This window comes from Sycon ciliatum, chromosome 4 (assembly GCF_964019385.1).
Source record: "Sycon ciliatum chromosome 4, ocSycCili1.1, whole genome shotgun sequence".
NCBI lineage: Eukaryota > Metazoa > Porifera > Calcarea > Leucosolenida > Sycettidae > Sycon > Sycon ciliatum.
Genome location: NC_088646.1, coordinates 8,469,213 through 8,489,380, shown reverse-complemented (window position 1 = coordinate 8,489,380; position 20,168 = coordinate 8,469,213). Strand labels below are relative to the sequence as shown.

Sequence of the window (20,168 nt, the reverse complement as noted above, 5' to 3'; positions counted from 1 at the left end):
GGACGTCTTCAGCGATCAGCCAGATCAATGTCGTGCAAAAGTACCTCCAAAGCAGTTCCGTGCTTTTGAGCACATTATGGCCAACGATCTTGGGTTCATGGCACAGTTCTGCCATGTGTTTCACAGCCTACAATGTATAGTTGACACCATTGCAACACATGTACCTGGATCAAGGAAATACCTATGTGAAATTGCTTCTTTGGAGACCATTGACATTTTGGAAGTCTTCTGTTCCTGCTATGCTGGTGAGCTGTTACTATTGAAGAGTGAGAAAGAAGGTGAGCATAACGATTTGAAGGAATTCAGTGTGGCATCAGCAGATCTCTTCAGTGCCACTGAGTTTCTACCATTCTTGGATGATGCGTACACTATGCTGGCTCAGTTCTTCATCATTGTGGATATGTGTGTTGGAAAAGAAGTGAGCTGTAGTGCCGTATCTCGGAGTAGTGATGAGTGGAAGTCTGTTGTGTTGGAGGCAAAGAGAATATTCAATCCATCCTTCTACAAATATGATGTGGCTGAGTTTCGTCGTCGAGTGGTAAGACCTGTGCCACTACAGTGCCCACACATGCAGCCATCGAAAACAAAACGTCAGTCCAAGTCAGGAAAACAACCAGCATGTGTTCGCACACACTACATCTGCAGTGCATTGCTGCTGGAGAACCTTGAGAGGCTACAAGGTTTGCTGAAGTGGTGCCGCCAATATGTGTCTAATTGCGTGGATGTAGGTAAATGGGACAGTCAACACATGTGTGAGCAAAGTCTGGTGTTAAATCTCTTCACAGTATGCATGATCACGTTATATTCTCTTTGGAAGCAAATTGGCATTCTATGTGATCTTGGCTATTGCACACCATCTGCAAATTTGCAAAGCTTCAAAGCAAGTGGCCAAGAAGAACCTATCCTACTTCAAGTGCAGATACTTACCTGCAGCTGCTTGGATGCCAGCTGTTACCCAAGCTCCTTGGAAAGTACTATCTTTCTCCCGCTGGTGAAAGTATTCTGTGAACTCGTGGATTTAGCCATCCACAATGCAATGAATGATAAGGAAGAGCTCTTCCAACTCCTGTGTGAAGACAAAGGTATGACATCCGATGATCTTCTCTCCCTACAAACTACCCTGGACCAGGTGTGCAAAGCCGTCACAAGCCAGGCCCAACCATTTACTCTCCACAACTTCACAGCAAAAGAAGGTAGTACACCGGCTGGAGCAGAATCCTCCTCTTCTGCAATTCCCACGCCTGGTGCTGGAGCTAGTGCTGTTGCTGCTAGTTCTGTTGATGATAACAATGTGGATAAACAGCAAATCCACATGGCAGGAAGATTGTACACTGACATTTCACACACCACACTCGACAAAGAAGCCGAAGCTGTCACCGAAGAGCTGAGCAAGTGCAAGTTGGATGCTGAACAATCAACAACTCCATTTCGAGAACGCTTGAAGAATTTCTTAACCAGCGCACACTAAAAGCTCTATCATGCATTTACTCCAGTAATTTGTTTAGAAGTGACACTATTCACACAACAGCACACTTTCTACCTACATGTCCTTGTAGTCATTGTACCTATAGTCTATGTATTCCTGTGTAGAACAGAGTCCAGGTCAACACTCTCACTTTTTCTCATATCTACAACATGTACTTCATGTGTATGGTTTTCATTGTGCATACACGTCCTTGCTGGTCCACTCAGAAACGCATGCTAGTGAACATGAACAACAATTGAGTTCTGCAAAACGCCGTCGGTATATGTTTGTTCAGAACATTCCATATTCGATTCGTTCCGATTTAGAATAATCGTTTCGACCCTTCAACATATATATTAGTGCTGAGTCGGGCAGCATTTCTTTGGGTATCTGGTTCAGGTAGTTTTCCACGGGTAGCACGGGTACCCGATCGGGTAATGTTTCCATGGTAACACCACCATGCACCCTTTCCCATACAATAATGACTTTACTCCCTCGCACCCAGACGCTGATTTTTTGGAAACAAGTTTCTATACTTCCGATGGGAGAATCCGACATGGCAGTGCATTTCGGCGTGGCCAGGTCAAATTGTAGAATATCGCATCGAGTGAATTGCTTTATCTGAGAGAGGAGGCTGTTCGTGCCCTTGAGACCCGAAGTCCCGTTTCCATACGACGAAATTTAGGAGCTCTGCGCTCAGCGCTTTTTCAGGGTATGAATTTCGGGTTGTTCTGGTCGGGTCGCAGCGTCGCGGACTAACTTATTCCATCGTCTTCAACGTCGAAAAACTACTGGCCATGTGAAATTACAAGGCGGTGAGACGCTTTCGTCTTCCTCTATGAGCGAATTTGTTCTGAGCCAGAATACCAAAGTATGCAATTTCGTACGCGCAGTTCGCATGACGAGGCGTGTGCACTGTACACTGCACTGCATGCACTGACTGTGCGGTCGTTCTCGATTCTCCCATCACTCCCATTCATTTCTGTTTCCAGCAAAAGTCCAACTTGGCCCACTTCAAATCACTATAACTCAAGAATGGTTGGGCCGATTCGAATAATACTTGCAGATCTCCTATGTACTACGCCTGGGAGAATCGAATGAGACCAAAATCGAAGCAATCGGAGCAAGTTTTGGAAATTGGGTGTAGTCACTACTTAGAGTTACACAAGTGGCTAGACATGCAGAGTATTACAGTAAAACCTGGTGTAAGCGACCTCTGGGTTTAGCGACCACCTGCGCTTAACGACCGTTCTCACATGCATGGGCAGTTCTACACAGAAACTGTGGGACCTCGTTCTAAAGACCACCTGGCTTTAACGACCGCTTTTCCTTGCACCGTGGGGTGGTCGCATAAGCCAGGTTTTACGGTACATGAATTCATTTGGTATTAGACTGGCTGGCTGGTTGCAAATCTCATGTTCTCCCTTTGCTTTGCCTCACAATTTAGCACATCAGTGCCAGAGATGTGGCATCACACCTTGAGAACCTGTACCTACTCAGTATCTTCGCTACTTCTACTACTTCACTTGTACTTCTTACTTTTGCTCTGACGAGATTAGTATACTGTTTAACGCAATACTGACACAGCTTTATGCTTAGGGGTTATAAAATCATCGCTTCAGTAGAGATACTCTACACTGGAAACCTATTATCAGACAAAGATTTGGTGAACTTAGCACGTGTTGTTGACCTGTTGCAGCACATTTTTTAATATCATGTTTACTAGATAGCAAATGCTGCCAGCACTCCTGTCACCTGCATCAAACTAAGGCAAGTGTTAGCTATAGGGACACTAGACAAGCAGTGAATATGGCAGGTAATGTGAATTTTATCACCTATCCAGTACAGTGTGAAATCAAGCGAGTCTCTGGACATACCCTTGAGTGGCAGCAGCCAGGAAAAGCGATATTAGTTGGTCTTGATCATTTCAGAATCCAGTAGACTTGTTTTTTTCTTGCCATCCTTTACATTCTGCTCTGTAGCGTTCTGTGCAGTGATTCCAGGTGGCTTAGTGTACTTGTGCTCTTGGGTATTACCAGAAGTGTACAAACTCTCATCATCTCACTTGGTACAAGTTGTGTTTGTAATGTGAACATTGACTGGCTACATCAAGTCACTTTTAGAGGTCGCAGGACAACGACCAGTGCAGATTTCAACATTTCTGAATACAAGTCGAGCTTGCCCAAGTGTTTCATGGTCAAACTGATGTCACTCGTACTCTAGACTCGGACTACTTTTCATCCTTCACAATGCCAAGAAAGAGTAAGAAGACAAAGACCTCTGTCGAGGGAAAGGATGCTGTGTCCCAAGGCAAGCCTGTCGTCCAAACTGTGCCAGAAACAGACGATCAGAAAAAGGAGCTGCTGGGAAAAGCTGATGAGGCACACAGAGCAGTACAGTCGGTGTTTTCACGTTGCCAGCAACGTCACGAGGAGCTGCTAGATATGGCTTTGGAAAGCACTGAAAATGTAAACATCCTCCTTTCTTGTCTCCAATCCCGCTACAGTCTGCATCAGACAATATATCAGGATCACGAGTACGTAGGAACATTTAAATCAGAGGTTCTAGCAGATAATCAGACAGTAGACAAGAAGACCTACATGTGCTATATGGAAAGAATTCCTGGACTCACCCGTAATAAATGTGCTTTGGGGCCCATTACCTTTATAAGTTGTTTGCAGCACAGACTTTCAGCATTTGACAGCATCTTCCAGGACGTCTTCAGCGATCAGCCAGATCAATGCCGCGCAAAAGTACCTCCAAAACAGTTCCGGGCTTTTGAGGACATTATGGCCAACGATCTTGGGTTCATGGCACAGTTCTGCCATGTGTTTCACAGCCTACAATGTATAGTTGACACCATTGCAACACATGTACCTGGATCAAGGAAATACCTATGTGAGATTGCTTCTTTGGAGACGATTGACATTTTGGAAGTCTTCTGTTCCTGCTATGCTGGTGAGCTGTTACTATTGAAGAGTGAGAAAGAAGGTGAGCACAACGATTTGAAGGAATTCAGTGTGGCATCAGCAGATCTCTTCAGTGCCACTGAGTTTCTACCATTCTTGGATGATGCGTACACTATGCTGGCTCAGTTCTTCATCATTGTGGATACGTGTGTTGGAAAAGAAGTGAGCTGTAGTGCCGTATCTCGGAGTAGTGATGAGTGGAAGTCTGTTGTGTTGGAGGCAAAGAGAATCTTCAATCCATCCTTCTACAAATATGATGTGGCTGAGTTTCGTCGTCGAGTGGTAAGACCTGTGCCACTACAGTGCCCACACATGCAGCCATCGAAAATAAAACGTCAGTCCAAGTCAGGAAAACAACCAGCATGTGTTCGCACACACTACATCTGCAGTGCATTGCTGCTGGAGAACCTTGAGAGACTACAGGGTTTGCTGAAGTGGTGCCGCCAATATGTGTCTAATTGCGTGGATGTAGGTAAATGGGACAGTCAACACATTTGTGAGCAAAGTATGGTGTTAAATCTCGTCACAGTATGTATGATCACGTTACATTCTATTGGGAAGCGAATTTGCATTCTATGTGATCTTGGCTATTACACACAATCTGCAAATTTGCAAAGCTTCAAAGCAGGTGGCCAAGAGGAACCTATCCTACTTCGGGTACAGATAGCCACCAGCAGATGCTTGGATGCCAGCTGTTACCCAAGCGGCTTGGAGAATACTATGTTTCTCCCGCTGGTGGAAGCACTCTGTAAACCCGTGGATTTAGTCATCCACAATGCAATGAAGGATAAGGAAGAGCTCTTCAAACTTCTGTGCGAAGACAAAGGTATGACATCTGATGATCTTCTCTCCCTACAAACTACCCTGGACCAGGTGTGCAAAGCCGTCACAAGCCAGGCCCAACCATTTACTCTCCACAACTTCACAGCAAAAGAAGGCAATACTCAGGCTGCAGCAGAATCCTCCTCTTCTGCAATTCCCACGCCTGGTGCTGGAGCTAGTGCTGTTGCTGCTAGTTCTGTTGATGATAACAATGTGGATAAACAGCAAATCCACATGGCAGGAAGATTGTACACTGACATTTCACACACCACACTCGACAAAGAAGCCGAAGCTGTCACCGAAGAGCTGAGCAAGTGCAAGTTGGATGCTGAACAATCAACAACTCCATTTCGAGAACGCTTGAAGAATTTCTTAACCAGCGCACACTAAAAGCTCTATCATGCATTTACTCCAGTAATTTGTTTAGAAGTGACACTACTCACACAACAGCACACTTTCTACCTACATGTCCTTGTAGTCATTGTACCTATAGTCTATGTATTCCTGTGTAGAACAGAGTCCAGGTCAACACTCTCACTTTTTCTCATATCCACAACATGTACTTCATGCGTATGGTTTTCATTGTGCATACACGTCGTTGCTGGTCCACTCAGAAACACATGCATGTGAATAAATGTGAACAATAATTGAGTTCTGCAAAATTCCGTCGGTATATGTTTGTTCAGAACATTCCATATTCGATTCGTTCCGATTTAGAATAATCGTTTCGACCCTATAACATATATATTAGTGCTGAATCAGGTAGCATTTCTTCGGGTATCTGGTTCAGGTAGTTTTCCACGGGTAGCACGGGTACCCGATCGGGTAATGTTTCCATGGTAACACCACCATGCACCCTTTCCCTTACAGTTACACACGTGGGTAGACATGCAGAATATTACAGTAAAACCTGGTGTAAGCGACCTCTGGGTTTAGCGACCACCTGCGCTTAACGACCGTTTTCACATGCATGGGCAGTTCTACACAGAAACTGTGGGGCCTGGTTCTAAAGACCACCTGGCTTTAGCGACCCCTTTTGCTTGCACCGTGGGGTGGTTGCTTAAACCAGGTTTTACTGTACATGAATTCATTTGGTATTAGACTGGCTGGCTGTTTGCAAATCTCATGTTCTCCGTTTGCTTTGCCTCACAGTTTAGGACATCAGTGCCAGAGATGTGGCATCACACCTTGAGAACCTGTACCTACTCAGTATCTTTGCTACTTCTACTACTTCACTTGACTTGGTTCTTATTTTTCGTCTCATTATTAATTAACTTGTAGTTCCTTGGTCTTTCTTATTGTATAAATTATTATTTTAAAATTAATTTTTAATACGAACTTAGAAGTTGCGACTTCGGCGATAATAGTCATGAAGTTGAATGTTCCAACTAGGAACACACGCTTCTTGCCGAACTTGACACTTGACTGATTCACGACTGCCATCCGGAGCACACGAGGAGCACGTCGCACCTTCCACTCGGCAAACCTGCAAGAAAGCACCACTCCCTGCTCAATACACAGTGTTTCGGGGAATTCACCCCATATCAGTTGAGCTTGAGTAGGCTGAGGAAGATTGTGCCTGAAAAGCACCACTTATATACTGCTCTCCAGGCCAAACCTTCACCAGGGATACAAACTTACAGAGACACTTTGTTTCCAGCGCGACAAACACCTCGTGAAGCTCCAGGTAGCAGCGTGAGTCAGAGTCACTCATGGAGTTGTGCTAAACAGACGTTGAGAGCCAGTATAGCTATTCGCAACGCTGTCACCTCCAACAACTAGTCGCACGTCCGCGTGAGGCAGTATATAAGTGGTGCTTTCCAGGCACAATCTTCCTCAGCCTACTCAAGCTCAACTGATATGGGGTGAATTCCCCGAAACACTGTGTATTGAGCAGGGAGTGGTGCTTTCTTGCAGGTTTACTGAGTGGAAGGTGCGACGTGCTCCTCGTGTGCTCCGGATGGCAGTCGTGAGTCAGTCAAGTGTCAAGTTCGGCAAGAAGCGTGTGTTCCTAGTTGGAACAATCAACTTTAATTTTTAATATTATTACTACCTCCGACAAGCGAAACTTGGCGCGTTTTTTTGATTTTTTTGTGTTGGTACCAAAACTATTTCACAAGGCTGTGAGGCAGGGAGTCGTCAAATATTTGACGACTCCCTGCTGTGAGGTACGATCTACTTGTACTAGTTGTAGCTCCATGCAACCGGGTGCAGGAAGCCAAGCGACGAGCTAGTGAGTGGCACATGGCTCAGACTTAGTCAGAGGCATGCGTGTCTCTCGTGTACTAGCAAAACTGCGTGCGCGTCCATTCTGCGAAGGAGAATCGTCGTGCTTTCGCGTTGCAATGCAAAACCAAGGAGTTCTCTCTCTCTCTCCTCTTAGTCACTCCGCCAGCACAGAGTCCATGCGTCCATGCCAAACAATCCTAGTGCCTTTCAACAGTCACCAGAGCGATGTGTCTCTGGTGGCTAAGGAAAATCGCCAGGAATTGCTGCAGGCAATCTTGGACAGTTGGCGCGAATACCCTGCAAAACAGTTGGACTCCAGACGCTTGTGGAGGTGTTGCACAGTTCTTACCACTTCAATCTGGATAGTGGCGGCGGAAACGACTACCCTCGACACCGTGGCTCGAGCACTGCACACAGGAGCGACATCGAGATTGTCAGAGCGATTACAACAGAGGTACTTGCTGCAACTGAATCCGCTCTAGTCGCACTTTCGTCTCAAAACAGGGACAATTCCTGTCCAAAAGAAACTGCGATCTCTGAATCAGAGGAGAGTTGTTCAGCCTAACAGATGTCTCTAAGGTCCTTGTTGAGCAATACAAAGTTGAATTTTGGTGAGTCAATCATTAGTTTTGATTGTAAATTGTGAGTTATTTCGAGTAATTTGAAGTAAAAAAACGCGCCAAGTTTCGCTTGTCGGAGGTAGTATTATTATTATACGCAATCCAGTAGCAGCGTCAACCAAGCAGTTATACTTGATCCCCGCGTTCGCTTATCCTGGACATTGAAACAAAGCAGATGTAGATATCTACTAGGGTTTAGGGCTCTACAAAACCAATGATCAAAGTTGATACTTCAGTAACATGGAGCGTCATAAAAATGATAATTGGTCCCCTTGGAAAAAACGCCATCATTATTACTCCTCATGTAGCATCATGGTCAATGGGTGGCCAGATAACTATATGTATGAGGTTGAGTTGCCAGATAATTATTAAGAGATTCAAATAGACTGCACCATAGCTCAGTGGTTAGGGTATCGCTGGCTACAAGTGAGGGTCTCTGGTTCGAGTCTTGGTAGTGACAGTCAATTGTTTCTTCAGGCTTTTCCCATTTGTGTCTTTCCCTCAAACCAGTGAAGATTCAAATAGTAATATTATTATTTAGAATGGTTGCTATGAGTCTATAAGGGTGCCATGGCTGTTTCTACTCGTGACAAGTGTGTGCACAAACATTCTTCACCAGCGCGTTCCATGCTGGACGGTCCACAGCAATCCGCTCTAGACGGCGCAAGTTATCGGCACTCCGCAGCTGCCCATTGTCTGACTGAGACAGATTGATGTGGAGCTTTATTGGCAGTGTCACCCTCGGCCTCCCACGGTACCTCCCCTTGGATGCCTGAAAGTAATGTTCGATGCTCAATCGTGCTGGCGTGTCCTTACCCAGGAAACACATGTCCGAATAGACTCTAGCGTGAATTTCGGATCAAGTCCGACACTGGCTCCATTCCGCATCGGGCATACAAAACCAAATTACAAATTTTCTGCAGCCATGTGATGCCGAGAAGTGACCTGAGCTGCCTTCTATGGAAAGCGTCCAGGGACCGTTCGCTAGCAACCGTCAGACCCCAGGCGCCTGAATTATATAGTAGTATCGGCAGGATAAAGGCGCAGTACAACCTCATACGCAGAGGCTCTCGGATCAGTCCTCGGCACTTCCAAAGAGACCACATGGATCGGAAGGTAGCCTTGTCTAATTGCCAGCACTGTGTCGCATCCCCAATGTCGCCCAGAAGTGAGCCCAGCATTCTGGATATCCTCCAGCGCTCATCAACCTAGTCTACAGAGAGACCCAGCTTGGTCATATGAGATTAGTACTGCTAGTGAGATAGTTTTATGCTTAAAGAATTATAGAATCATCGCTTCAGTACAGACATTGTACATTGGAAAACAATTATCAGACAAAGATTTGGTGAACTTAGCATGTTTTGTTGACTTGTTGTCACATTTAACACCATGTTTACTACTTGAAGTAGATAGCACTATCAATGCTGCCAGCACTACTGTCACCTGCATCAAACTATGCAAGTGCCAGCTATAGGGACACTGGACAAGCAGTGAATATGGCAGGTAATGTGAGTTTTATCACCCATCCAGTACAGTGTGAAATCAAGCGAGTCTCTGGACTTACACATGAGTGGTAGCACCCAGGAAAAACGATATTAGTTGGCCTGAACCATTTCAGAATTCAGTACAGTTTTTTGCCATCCTTTACATTCTGCTCTGTAGCGTTCTGTGAAGTGATTCCAGGTGGCTTAGTGTACTTGTGCTCTTGGGTATTACCAGAAGTGTACAAACTCTAAATCATCTCACTTGGTACAAGCTGTGTTTGTAATGTGAACATTGACTGGCTGCATCAAGTCACTTTTAGAGGTCGCAGGACAACGGCCAGTGGAGACGTCAACATTTCTCAATACAAGTTGAGCTTGCCCAAGTGTTTCAAGGTCAAACTGATGTCACTCGTATTCTAGACTCTGACTACTTTTCATCCTTCACAATGCCAAGAAAGAGTAAGAAGACAAAGACGTCTGTCAAGAGAAAGGATGCTGTGTCCCAAGGCAAGCCTGTCGTCCAAACTGTGCCAGAAACAGACGATCAGAAAAAGGAGCTGCTGGGAAAAGCTGATGAGGCACACAGAGCAGTACAGTCGGTGTTTTCACGTTGCCAGCAACGTCACGAGGAGCTGCTAGATATGGCTTTGGAAAGCACTGAAAATGTAAACACCCTCCTTTCTTGTCTCCAATTCCGCTACAGTCTGCATCAGACAATATATCAGGATCACGAGTACGTAGGAACATTCAAATCAGAGGTTCTAGCAGATAATCAGACAGTAGACAAGAAGACCTACATGTGCTATATGGAAAGAATTCCTGGACTCTCCCATAATAAATGTGCTTTGGGGCCCATTACCTTTATAAGTTGTTTGCAGCACAGACTTTCAGCATTTGACAGCATCTTCCAGGACGTCTTCAGCGATCAGCCAGATCAATGCCGCGCAAAAGTACCTCCAAAGCAGTTCCGTGCTTTTGAGGACATTATGGCCAACGATCTTGGGTTCATGGCACAGTTCTGCCATGTGTTTCAGAGCCTACAATGTATAGTTGACACCATTGCAACACATGTACCTGGATCAAGGAAATACCTATGTGAAATTGCTTCTTTGGAGACCATTGACATTTTGGAAGTCTTCTGTTCCTGCTATGCTGGTGAGCTGTTACTATTGAAGAGTGAGAAAGAAGGTGAGCATAACGATTTGAAGGAATTCAGTGTGGCATCAGCAGATCTCTTCAGTGCCACTGAGTTTCTACCATTCTTGGATGATGCGTACACTATGCTGGCTCAGTTCTTCGTCATTGTGGATATGTGTGTTGGAAAAGAAGTGAGCCGTAGTGCCGTATCTCGGAGTAGTGATGAGTGGAAGTCTGTTGTGTTGGAGGCAAAGAGAATCTTCAATCCATCCTTCTACAAATATGATGTGGCTGAGTTTCGTCGTCGAGTGGTAAGACCTGTGCCACTACAGTGCCCACACATGCAGCCATCGAAAACAAAACGTCAGTCCAAGTCAGGAAAACAACCAGCATGTGTTCGCACACACTACATCTGCAGTGCATTGGTGCTGGAGAACCTTGAGAGGCTACAGGGTTTGCTGAAGTGGTGCCTCCAATATGGGTCTAAGTGCGTGGATGTAGGTAAATGGGACAGTCAACACATTTGTGAGCAAAGTATGGTGTTAAATCTCTTCACGGTATGTATGATCACGTTACATTCTATTGGGAAGCGAATTTGCATTCTATGTGATCTTGGCTATTACACACAATCTGCAAATTTGCAAAGCTTCAAAGCAGCTGGCCAAGAGGAACCTATCCAACTTGGGGTACAGATAGCCACCAGCAGATGCTTGGATGCCAGCTGTTACCCAAGCGGCTTGGAGAATACTATGTTTCTCCCGCTGGTGGAAGCACTCTGTCAACTCGTGGATTTAGTCATCCACAATGCAAAGAAGGATAAGGAAGAGCTCTTCAAACTCCTGTGCGAAGACAAAGGCATGACATCTGATGATCTTCTCTCCCTACAAACTACCCTGGACCAGGTGTGCAAAGCCGTCACAAGCCAGGCCCAACCATTAACTCTCCACAACTTCACAGCAAAAGAAGGCAATACACAGGCTGCAGCAGAATCCTCCTCTTCTGCAATTCCCACGCCTGGTGTTGTTGCTGCTAGTTCTGTTGATGATAACAATGTGGATAAACAGCAAATCCACATGGCAGGAAGATTGTACTCTGACATTTCACACACCACACTCGACAAAGAAGCCGAAGCTGTCACCGAAGAGCTGAGCAAGTGCAAGTTGGATGCTGAACAATCAACAACTCCATTTCGAGAATGCTTGAAGAATTTCTTAACCAGCGCACACTAAAAGCTCTATCATGCATTTACTCCAGTAATTTGTTTAGAAGTGACACTACTCACACAACAGCACACTTTCTAACTACATGTCCTTTTAGTCATTGTACCTATAGTCTATGTATACCTGTGTAGAACCGAGTCCAGGTCAAACTCTCACTTTTTCTCATATCTACAACATGTACTTCATGTGTATGGTTTTCATTGTGCATACACGTCGTTGCTGGTCCACTCAGAAACACCTGCTTATGAATGTGAACAATAGTTGAGTTCTGCAAAAACTCCGTCGGAATGTGTTTGTTTAGAACATTCCATACCGTATTTAAAGGGAAATAGTTTTACGGTACAAAAATATTCTTCACCAGCACGTTCCATGCTGGATGGTCCACAGCAATCCGCTCTAGACGGTGCAAGTTATCGGCACTCCACAGCTGCCCATTGTCTGACTGGGACAGATTGATGTGGAGCTTTATTGGTAGTGTCACCCTCGGCCTCCCACGGTACCTCCCCATGGATGCCTGAAAGTACTGCTCGATGCTCAATCGTGCTGGCGTGTCCTTACCCAGGAAACACATGCCCGAACTCCAGCGTGAATTTTGGATCAAGCCCGACACTGTCTCCATTCCGCATCGGGCATACAAAGCCAAATTACAAATTTTCTGCAGCCATGTGATGCCGAGAAGTGACCTGAGCTGCCTTCTATGGAAAGCGTCCAGGGACCGTTTGCTAGGAAACGTCAGGCCCCAGGCGCCTGAATTATATAGAAGTATCGGCAAGATAAAGGCGCAGTACAACCTCATACGCAGAGGCTCGGTTAGTCCTCGGCACTTCCAAAGAGACCACATGGATCGGAAGGTAGCCTTGTCTAATTGCCTGCGCTGTGTCGCATCCTCAATGTCACCCAGAAGTGAGCCCAGCATTCGGGATATCCTCCAGCGCTCGTCAACCTTGTCTACAGAGACACCCAGCTTGGTCTTATGAGATTAGTACTGCTAGTGAGATAGTTTTATGCTTAAAGAATTATAGAATCATCGCTTCAGTACAGACATTGTACATTGGAAAACAATTATCAGACAAAGATTTGGTGAACTTAGCATGTTTTGTTGACTTGTTGTCACATTTAACACCATGTTTACTACTTGAAGTAGATAGCACTATAAATGCTGCCAGCACTACTGTCACCTGCATCAAACTATGCAAGTGCCAGCTATAGGGACACTGGACAAGCAGTGAATATGGCAGGTAATGTGAGTTTTATCACCCATCCAGTACAGTGTGAAATCAGTCGAGTCTCTGGACATACACATGAGTGGTAGCACCCAGGGAAAACGATATTAGTTGGCCTGAACCATTTCAGAATTCAGTACAGTTTTTTGCCATCCTTTGCGTTCAGCTCTGCAGCGTTCTGTCCAGTTATTCCAGGTGGCCTAGTGTACTGGTGCTCATGCGTATTACCAGAAGTATACAAACTCTCATCATCTCACTTGGTACAAGTTGTGTTTGTAATGTGAACATTGACTGGCTACATCAAGTCACTTTTTAGAGGTCGCAGGACAACGACCAGTGCAGATTTCAACATTTCTGAATACAAGTTGAGCTTGCCCAAGTGTTTCATGGTCAAACTGATGTCACTCGTATTCCAGACTCTGACTACTTTTCATCCTTCACAATGCCAAGAAAAAGTAAGAAGACAAAGACGTCTGTCAAGAGAAAGAATGCCGTGTCCCAAGGCAAGCCTGTTACCCGAACTGTGCCAGAAACAGAAGACCAGACAAAGGAGCGGTTGGTAAAAGATGAGGAGTCATGCAGAGCAGTACAGTCGGTGTTTTCACGTTGCCAGCAACGTCATGAGGAGCTGATTGATATGGTTTTTGAAAGCACTGAAAGTGTAAACCTCCTCCTTTCTTGTCTTCAATTCCAGTACAGTCTGCATCAGGCAATATATCAGAGTCACGAGTACGTAGGAACATTCAAATCAGAGGTTCTAGCAGATAATCAGACAGTAGACAAGAAGACCTACATGTGCTATGTGGAAAGAATTCCTGGACTCTCCCGTTATGGATGTGCTTTGGGGCCCATTACCTTTATAAGTTGTTTGCAGCACAGACTTTCAGCATTTGACAGCATCTTCCAGGACGTCTTCAGCGATCAGCCAGATCAATGCCGCGCAAAAGTACCTCCAAAGCAGTTCCGTGCTTTTGAGCACATTACGGCCAACGATCTTGGGTTCATGGCACAGTTCTGCTATGTGTTTCATAGCCTACAATGTATAGTTGACACCATTGCAACACATGTACCTGGATCAAGGAAATACCTATGTGAAATTGCTTCTTTGGAGACCATTGACATTTTGGAAGTCTTCTGTTCCTGCTATGCTGGTGAGCTGTTACTATTGAAGAGTGAGAAAGAAGGTGAGCATAACGATTTGAAGGAATTCAGTGTGGCATCAGCAGATCTCTTCAGTGCCACTGAGTTTCTACCATTCTTGGATGATGCGTACACTATGCTGGCTCAGTTCTTCATCATTGTGGATACGTGTGTTGGAAAAGAAGTGAGCTGTAGTGCCGTATCTCGGAGTAGTGATGAGTGGAAGTCTGTTGTGTTGGAGGCAAAGAGAATCTTCAATCCATCCTTCTACAAATATGATGTGGCTGAGTTTCGTCGTCGAGTGGTAAGACCTGTGCCACTACAGTGCCCACACATGCAGCCATCGAAAACAAAACGTCAGTCCAAGTCAGGAAAACAACCAGCATGTGTTCGCACACACTACATCTGCAGTGCATTGCTGCTGGAGAACCTTGAGAGGCTACAGGGTTTGCTGAAGTGGTGCCGCCAATATGTGTCTAATTGCGTGGATGTAGGTGTGTGGGACAGTCAACACATGTGTGAGCAAAGTCTGGCGCTGAATTTCTTCACAGTATGTAAGATCACGTTATATTCTCTTTGGAGGCGAATTTGCATTCTATGTGATTGTGGCTATTGCACAAAATCTGCAAATTTGCAAAGCTGCAAGGCAAATGGCCGCAATGAAGCTATCCATTTTGTGATTGAGACAAATACCGGTAGTTGCTTGGATGCCAGCTTTTACCCACTCGGCTTGGATACTACTTTTTTTCGGTCGATGTTGGAAACATTCTGCGAACGCGTGGTTCCTGACATTATTCGATGTGCAAGGGAGGATAAGGAAGAGCTCTTCAAACTCCTGTGTGAAGACAAAAGTATGACATCCGCTGATCTTCTCTCCCTACAAACTACCCTGGAGCAGGTGCGCAAAGCCGTCACAAGCCAGGCCCAACCATTAACTCTCCACAACTTGACAGCAAAAGAAGGTAGTACACAGGCTGCAGCAGAATCCTCCTCTTCTGCAATTCCCACGCCTGGTGCTGGAGCTAGTGCTGTTGCTGTTGCTGCTAGTTCTGTTGATGATAACAATGTGGATAAACAGCAAATCCACATGGCAGGAAGATTGTACACTGACATTTCACACACTGCACTGGACAAAGAAGCCGAAGCTGTCACCGAAGAGCTGAGCAAGTGCAAGTTGGATGCTGAACAATCAACAGCTCCATTGTGCAAGTTGGATGCTGAACAATCAACAGCTCCATTGTGCAAGTTGGATGCTGAACAATCAACAGCTCCATTTCGTGAACGCCTGAAGAATTCCTTAACCAGCACACACTAAAAGCTCTATCATGTATTTACTCCAGTATTGGTTTGAGAAGTGGCTCTACCTGCACAACAGCACACTTCATAACAACATGTCATTGTACCTACATGTATAGTCCATGTGTACTGGTGTAGATCAGAATCCAGTTCAAACTCTCACTTGTTGACATATTTACAACATGTACTTCACGTGTATGGTTTTCATTGTGAATACACGGTATATTCTCCAATTTTAGTACCGGTCTCTCCATTACTAGTGCAGTCTCTAATACACGCCAGTTCAAACTCTCACTTGTTGACATATTTACAACATGTACTTCACGTGTATGGTTTTCATTGTGAATACACGGTATATTCTCCAATTTTAGTACCGGTCTCTCCATTACTAGTGCAGTCTCTAATACACGCACACTGTGAGCGTATTTCCAAACAACATTAGCACAGTGTTTATTATTAGCACAGTCTCAGTGGAATTCAGTGTTGCATGCATGGTACTTACATGTAGCATGACATTTTTTTGGTATTTCTGCTTTCTTTGTATCGAGTAATTGGTTGAACATTTTTAAGCGCCGTCTCCAGTATAAGAACGTTAATTGCCTATCATGTGTGTTATTCGAACTGATAGAAACGTCTTTGCAATACAAAAACATGTGTACGACAATCGAAAATTTAGCTCATAAACGCACATGGATACATAACTCCAAACTCCAACTCTCAGACAGGTACAAGTCATTCTACGAAGTAAAAGTAAATATATGAGACACCCGTAGCAAACAACGATAACTCTATTATTTTTACGGTACTCATATCTTGATTACCCACATAGCGTTAAAGCTGAAGCGTAAAACCGTTATGGGGGCTGATGTATCGTTGTGACAAACGGTACGTTTTTTGGCCAAATATTGCGTAGTGCGTACCCATTTCATCGTGTATGACGTATGTGGAGCCATAAATGGTTGTAGCGCCCGGAATAAAAGTTATTCTCATGGCAACAACGTCTTAAAAATAGCGTGCATCTTGCTAAAGGTCGAACCCAAATCTCGGTATTTTTCCCCTTACTGTAATACCGTTACAAAGTAACGTTTTTTTTTGCTAAGGGTGTCTATTATAACAATATGGTACTAGCTTATTTCATTTTTTCAATCTTTTTTTATACACATCACTTGGGTTTGAACCCGCGGTATCGCCTTGCGCTGCATGCATTCCCTCGATACACTTTGCAGATATACACATTCTATCAAGTTGTTTCACGTTGTGATCCCGCAGTTGAAAGCCCTATTTCAACATGTGGGCAGCAGTCTTTGCCGGCATGGTACGGAACACGAACGGGATAGGGCCAGTCATGTTGCGTCACGTGATGACGGCCCTACCGACCGCAGACCGAACAAGGTTGGGCATGAAATCATGTCTTTTCTCTTGCCGACTGGATGCCCGTTCAGCGGTCTCTTGCTGTCGACGCATCTTGTCACGAAGTCGGCGAGTCTCCAAACGACGGGATATTTGCTCTGTCGCTTCTTACTGCCGGCGTAGCCTTTCGTGAGCACGGCGACTCTGGAGGCGGCGGGACCTCTCTTCTCCTATCTTCTACTCTCTGCGTAGGCACTCCTGCCGACGCCGTCTGCTCAGAGCTTCAACACTGTCACCCCTGTCATTTTGCTCTTCCTCATAGTCCTCTGTTAATGATCTCAGCATTCTATATTATACAACCGCGCCCATTAAGACACTGCAATCTACCCGATCCTTACTTCCTCCGCGTCATCGAAATTGTCGCAGTTTGACTTTTGATATAAAACACGGTATTTACTCACCAGCACTCGTACCAGAGGAAAGGAATCGGACATAGGCGATATTCATCAGTATAGGGTGACGGCAAAGTTCTATTTTCTGTTATTGGAAGCTGGAATTTTTGAACTAGACGCAATTTCTTCGTTGATGTCGCTGCGATGGTAATTTCGACTCGCTGAGATCAGTCAGGCGTTGCAGCCTGCACATTTCTCGTGCTTATGGCCATTCACTCAAGCCCCATCACTGTTTTACCTTAGCTGCGGTGAGAATGACTTCGTGGAACAAGTGGCAGCGCTTGGAGAAACATCGAGGGGTCGGCAAACTAAATGCCTACAACAGCGATAAAATTTGTCGCTCTGGCTGAGACACTCAGTGCTAGTACATGATTGTACCTGCAAGAGCCGTGTAGACTCTACACGTAGTGCTAGTGATGCACGCGCAGGTGCCGTACCATGGTATACCAGTGATGCTGAAAAAGAGTGCGCGCTGGACGTGATACTACACTTACCTGCATGAGCTGTGGCCATGCCACGGCTAAAAAAAGTTCATTTCAAGATCGAGGTGATTCCGCCGACGGTGATCAACCGACCTCGCAACGATCGTGTATTCTTACTAGGCTTCGTTGGTGGTGAAGTAGAAATCATCCAGAGCTAGCAGACGACAAGCATAGCAGCTCTTGTCCTGTGGAGAAAGTCAAAGCGTTTGAGATGAGGCGCGACCAACTTTCAACCTTCCTTGAAATATTTCAGAACGATATTTTTGCGTCCATTGACATCAGCGACGACGAGGACTTCATCTCTGCATGAAAACTCTCAGTCCAATTGTCCTGGAACGTTACTCTAGTCTTCAGACTATCATACTGTGTAATAAGTTTTGAATGGCTTAGTTTATGGAGTTGTCAGTAACAAGTGACAAGTCACTAGTCAAACTGCGACAATTTCGACGACGCGGAGGAAGTACATCCCCGGCCCATTAGTAGCACACTCCTAAATATTCGAACAATAATGCGACACCTACTAATATCTCTTTAAGTCAAACCGCGACCATTACAGTATTGCGATCTAAACCATATCGTCACATCGCATTATCGTTCGAATGGCTGACTGGCCGCGTACACGTGCATGACAATCTTTACAGAACGTACGTGGTGCTACAGGATATGTGTGGGATACCAAAGCCTAGGCGTCGTCCGTCAGAACGACATGGACGTGTAACCCGATACACACGTGATGGCAGCCCAGCAGCGCAGGGCACTCTGCCCACTCACTGAACACACAGTAGGCAACGTGCCCGCCGGCTACCCACACACACAACCTATATACTTCCTGGCTGCTTGGACGCGAACAGCGTCCGCCCACAGACATGAGCATGCACACTAAAGGGCAGTGGACGCTGGATCTCTGGCTACGTCAGACATACTCTAATCGCATTGTGACATAACACAACTTGAGCATAGCTCAGGAGCAATTTACCTTTGTACCTTCTGAATGGCCAAGGAGCTGCTCTCGTCCGTAGAAGCATCGCCAGACTGCATGTAGCACACAAACACGAACAGCGTCTGTGCTTAGCAATTTGACGGTTATAAAACATATCAATTAACACTATCGTCCACGAGTAGAATTATGAATACTGGTATCCATGACAGGAGCATACAGGTCAAGCCACACACCAACACACCAAACGTAATACAAGCCAACAGGTCACGCCACACACCAGCACACCAAACGTAATACAAGCCAACATGTCACTCACGCCACACACCAACACACCAAACGTAATGCAAGCCAACAGGTCACGCCACACACCAACACACCAAACGTAACACAAGCCAGGGTGCATGCACGTGCGTTCACTGCCGTCCCTTACCAGTGACCATTGGGAAGTGTGCAGCCAACAGGCGACCAGGCCCACTCGCGAGTCTTCCGACAGGAATTCACTGGCCTTGGCATGCAGGCTGAACTCATGCTTCATTGTGCAAAGGAAAGTGAGCAGCACAAACCAGCAGGAAGAGCATGAGAAAATGGCAAGTGCTCAATAATAATAATAATAATAATAATAATAATAATAACTATATTCCTGGTGGGACTGGCTTATCGCCTTCGAAAGGAGTGAAATTGTATTTCTCTGCGCGAGATAGGTGAGAAATGATTTCTCGCGAAACGTTTTCAGTTGCAAATATGGCATCTGGTTGGTTCTTTATTGTCGTTTCTTTTCCTGACTTCTTCCGTCAGTTTTGAGTCTCACCAGTGTCCCTGCCCTCCCACCCTTCATTTCTGTGCATCTTACGTATTATTGCTTTTTTTTATCACTTTATCATCCGTACACTGGCATCCGTACACTGGCATCCGTACACTGGCAGAGCGTTATGGTGACCATCAGAGACCCATCTATAACAATGTCATCGATTTTCGCAGGGCATTTGACAGAGTGTGGCACGCAGCCCTGTGAAAGATAATGCGCAAGTGTGGGCTTAGCCCGACTATCATCACACTGATCGAGTCCCTGTACCAGCAGTCCGAGAATGCTGTAAGAGTAGGAACAACGGATAGCAGTTGGTTCCATGCCACCGTTGGCGTTAGGCAAGGTTGCATTCTATCACCCTCTCTATTCAACATTTTCTTGGAGGAACTGGTATCTAGGTCATTAGAGGGATTCGCGGGTTCCATTAGCATTGGTGGACGTATTATAACAGACCTGCGATTTGCAGATGACATTGATCTGGTGGCTGGCAGCGAGGAAGAACTGCAAGACCTTACTGGCCGGCTGGCCAGCACA

At 45.4% G+C, this 20,168-nt stretch overlaps 1 protein-coding gene across 2 annotated transcripts in view; it reads right to left on the bottom strand.

The window, feature by feature from the left end:
• The window catches only part of LOC135814280 (kinetochore-associated protein 1-like), a 135,962-nt gene that overhangs the window by 70,397 nt on the left and 45,397 nt on the right, over nt 1-20,168 (bottom strand). For both annotated transcript variants that reach the window (XM_065327379.1, XM_065327380.1), the window contains exons 32-33: nt 19,260-19,358; nt 18,866-18,921 (exon numbers count right to left, since the gene is read on the bottom strand). In XM_065327379.1, coding sequence (XP_065183451.1) covers nt 18,866-18,921; nt 19,260-19,358 — 155 coding nt within the window. The remainder of the gene's footprint in view (nt 1-18,865; nt 18,922-19,259; nt 19,359-20,168) is intronic.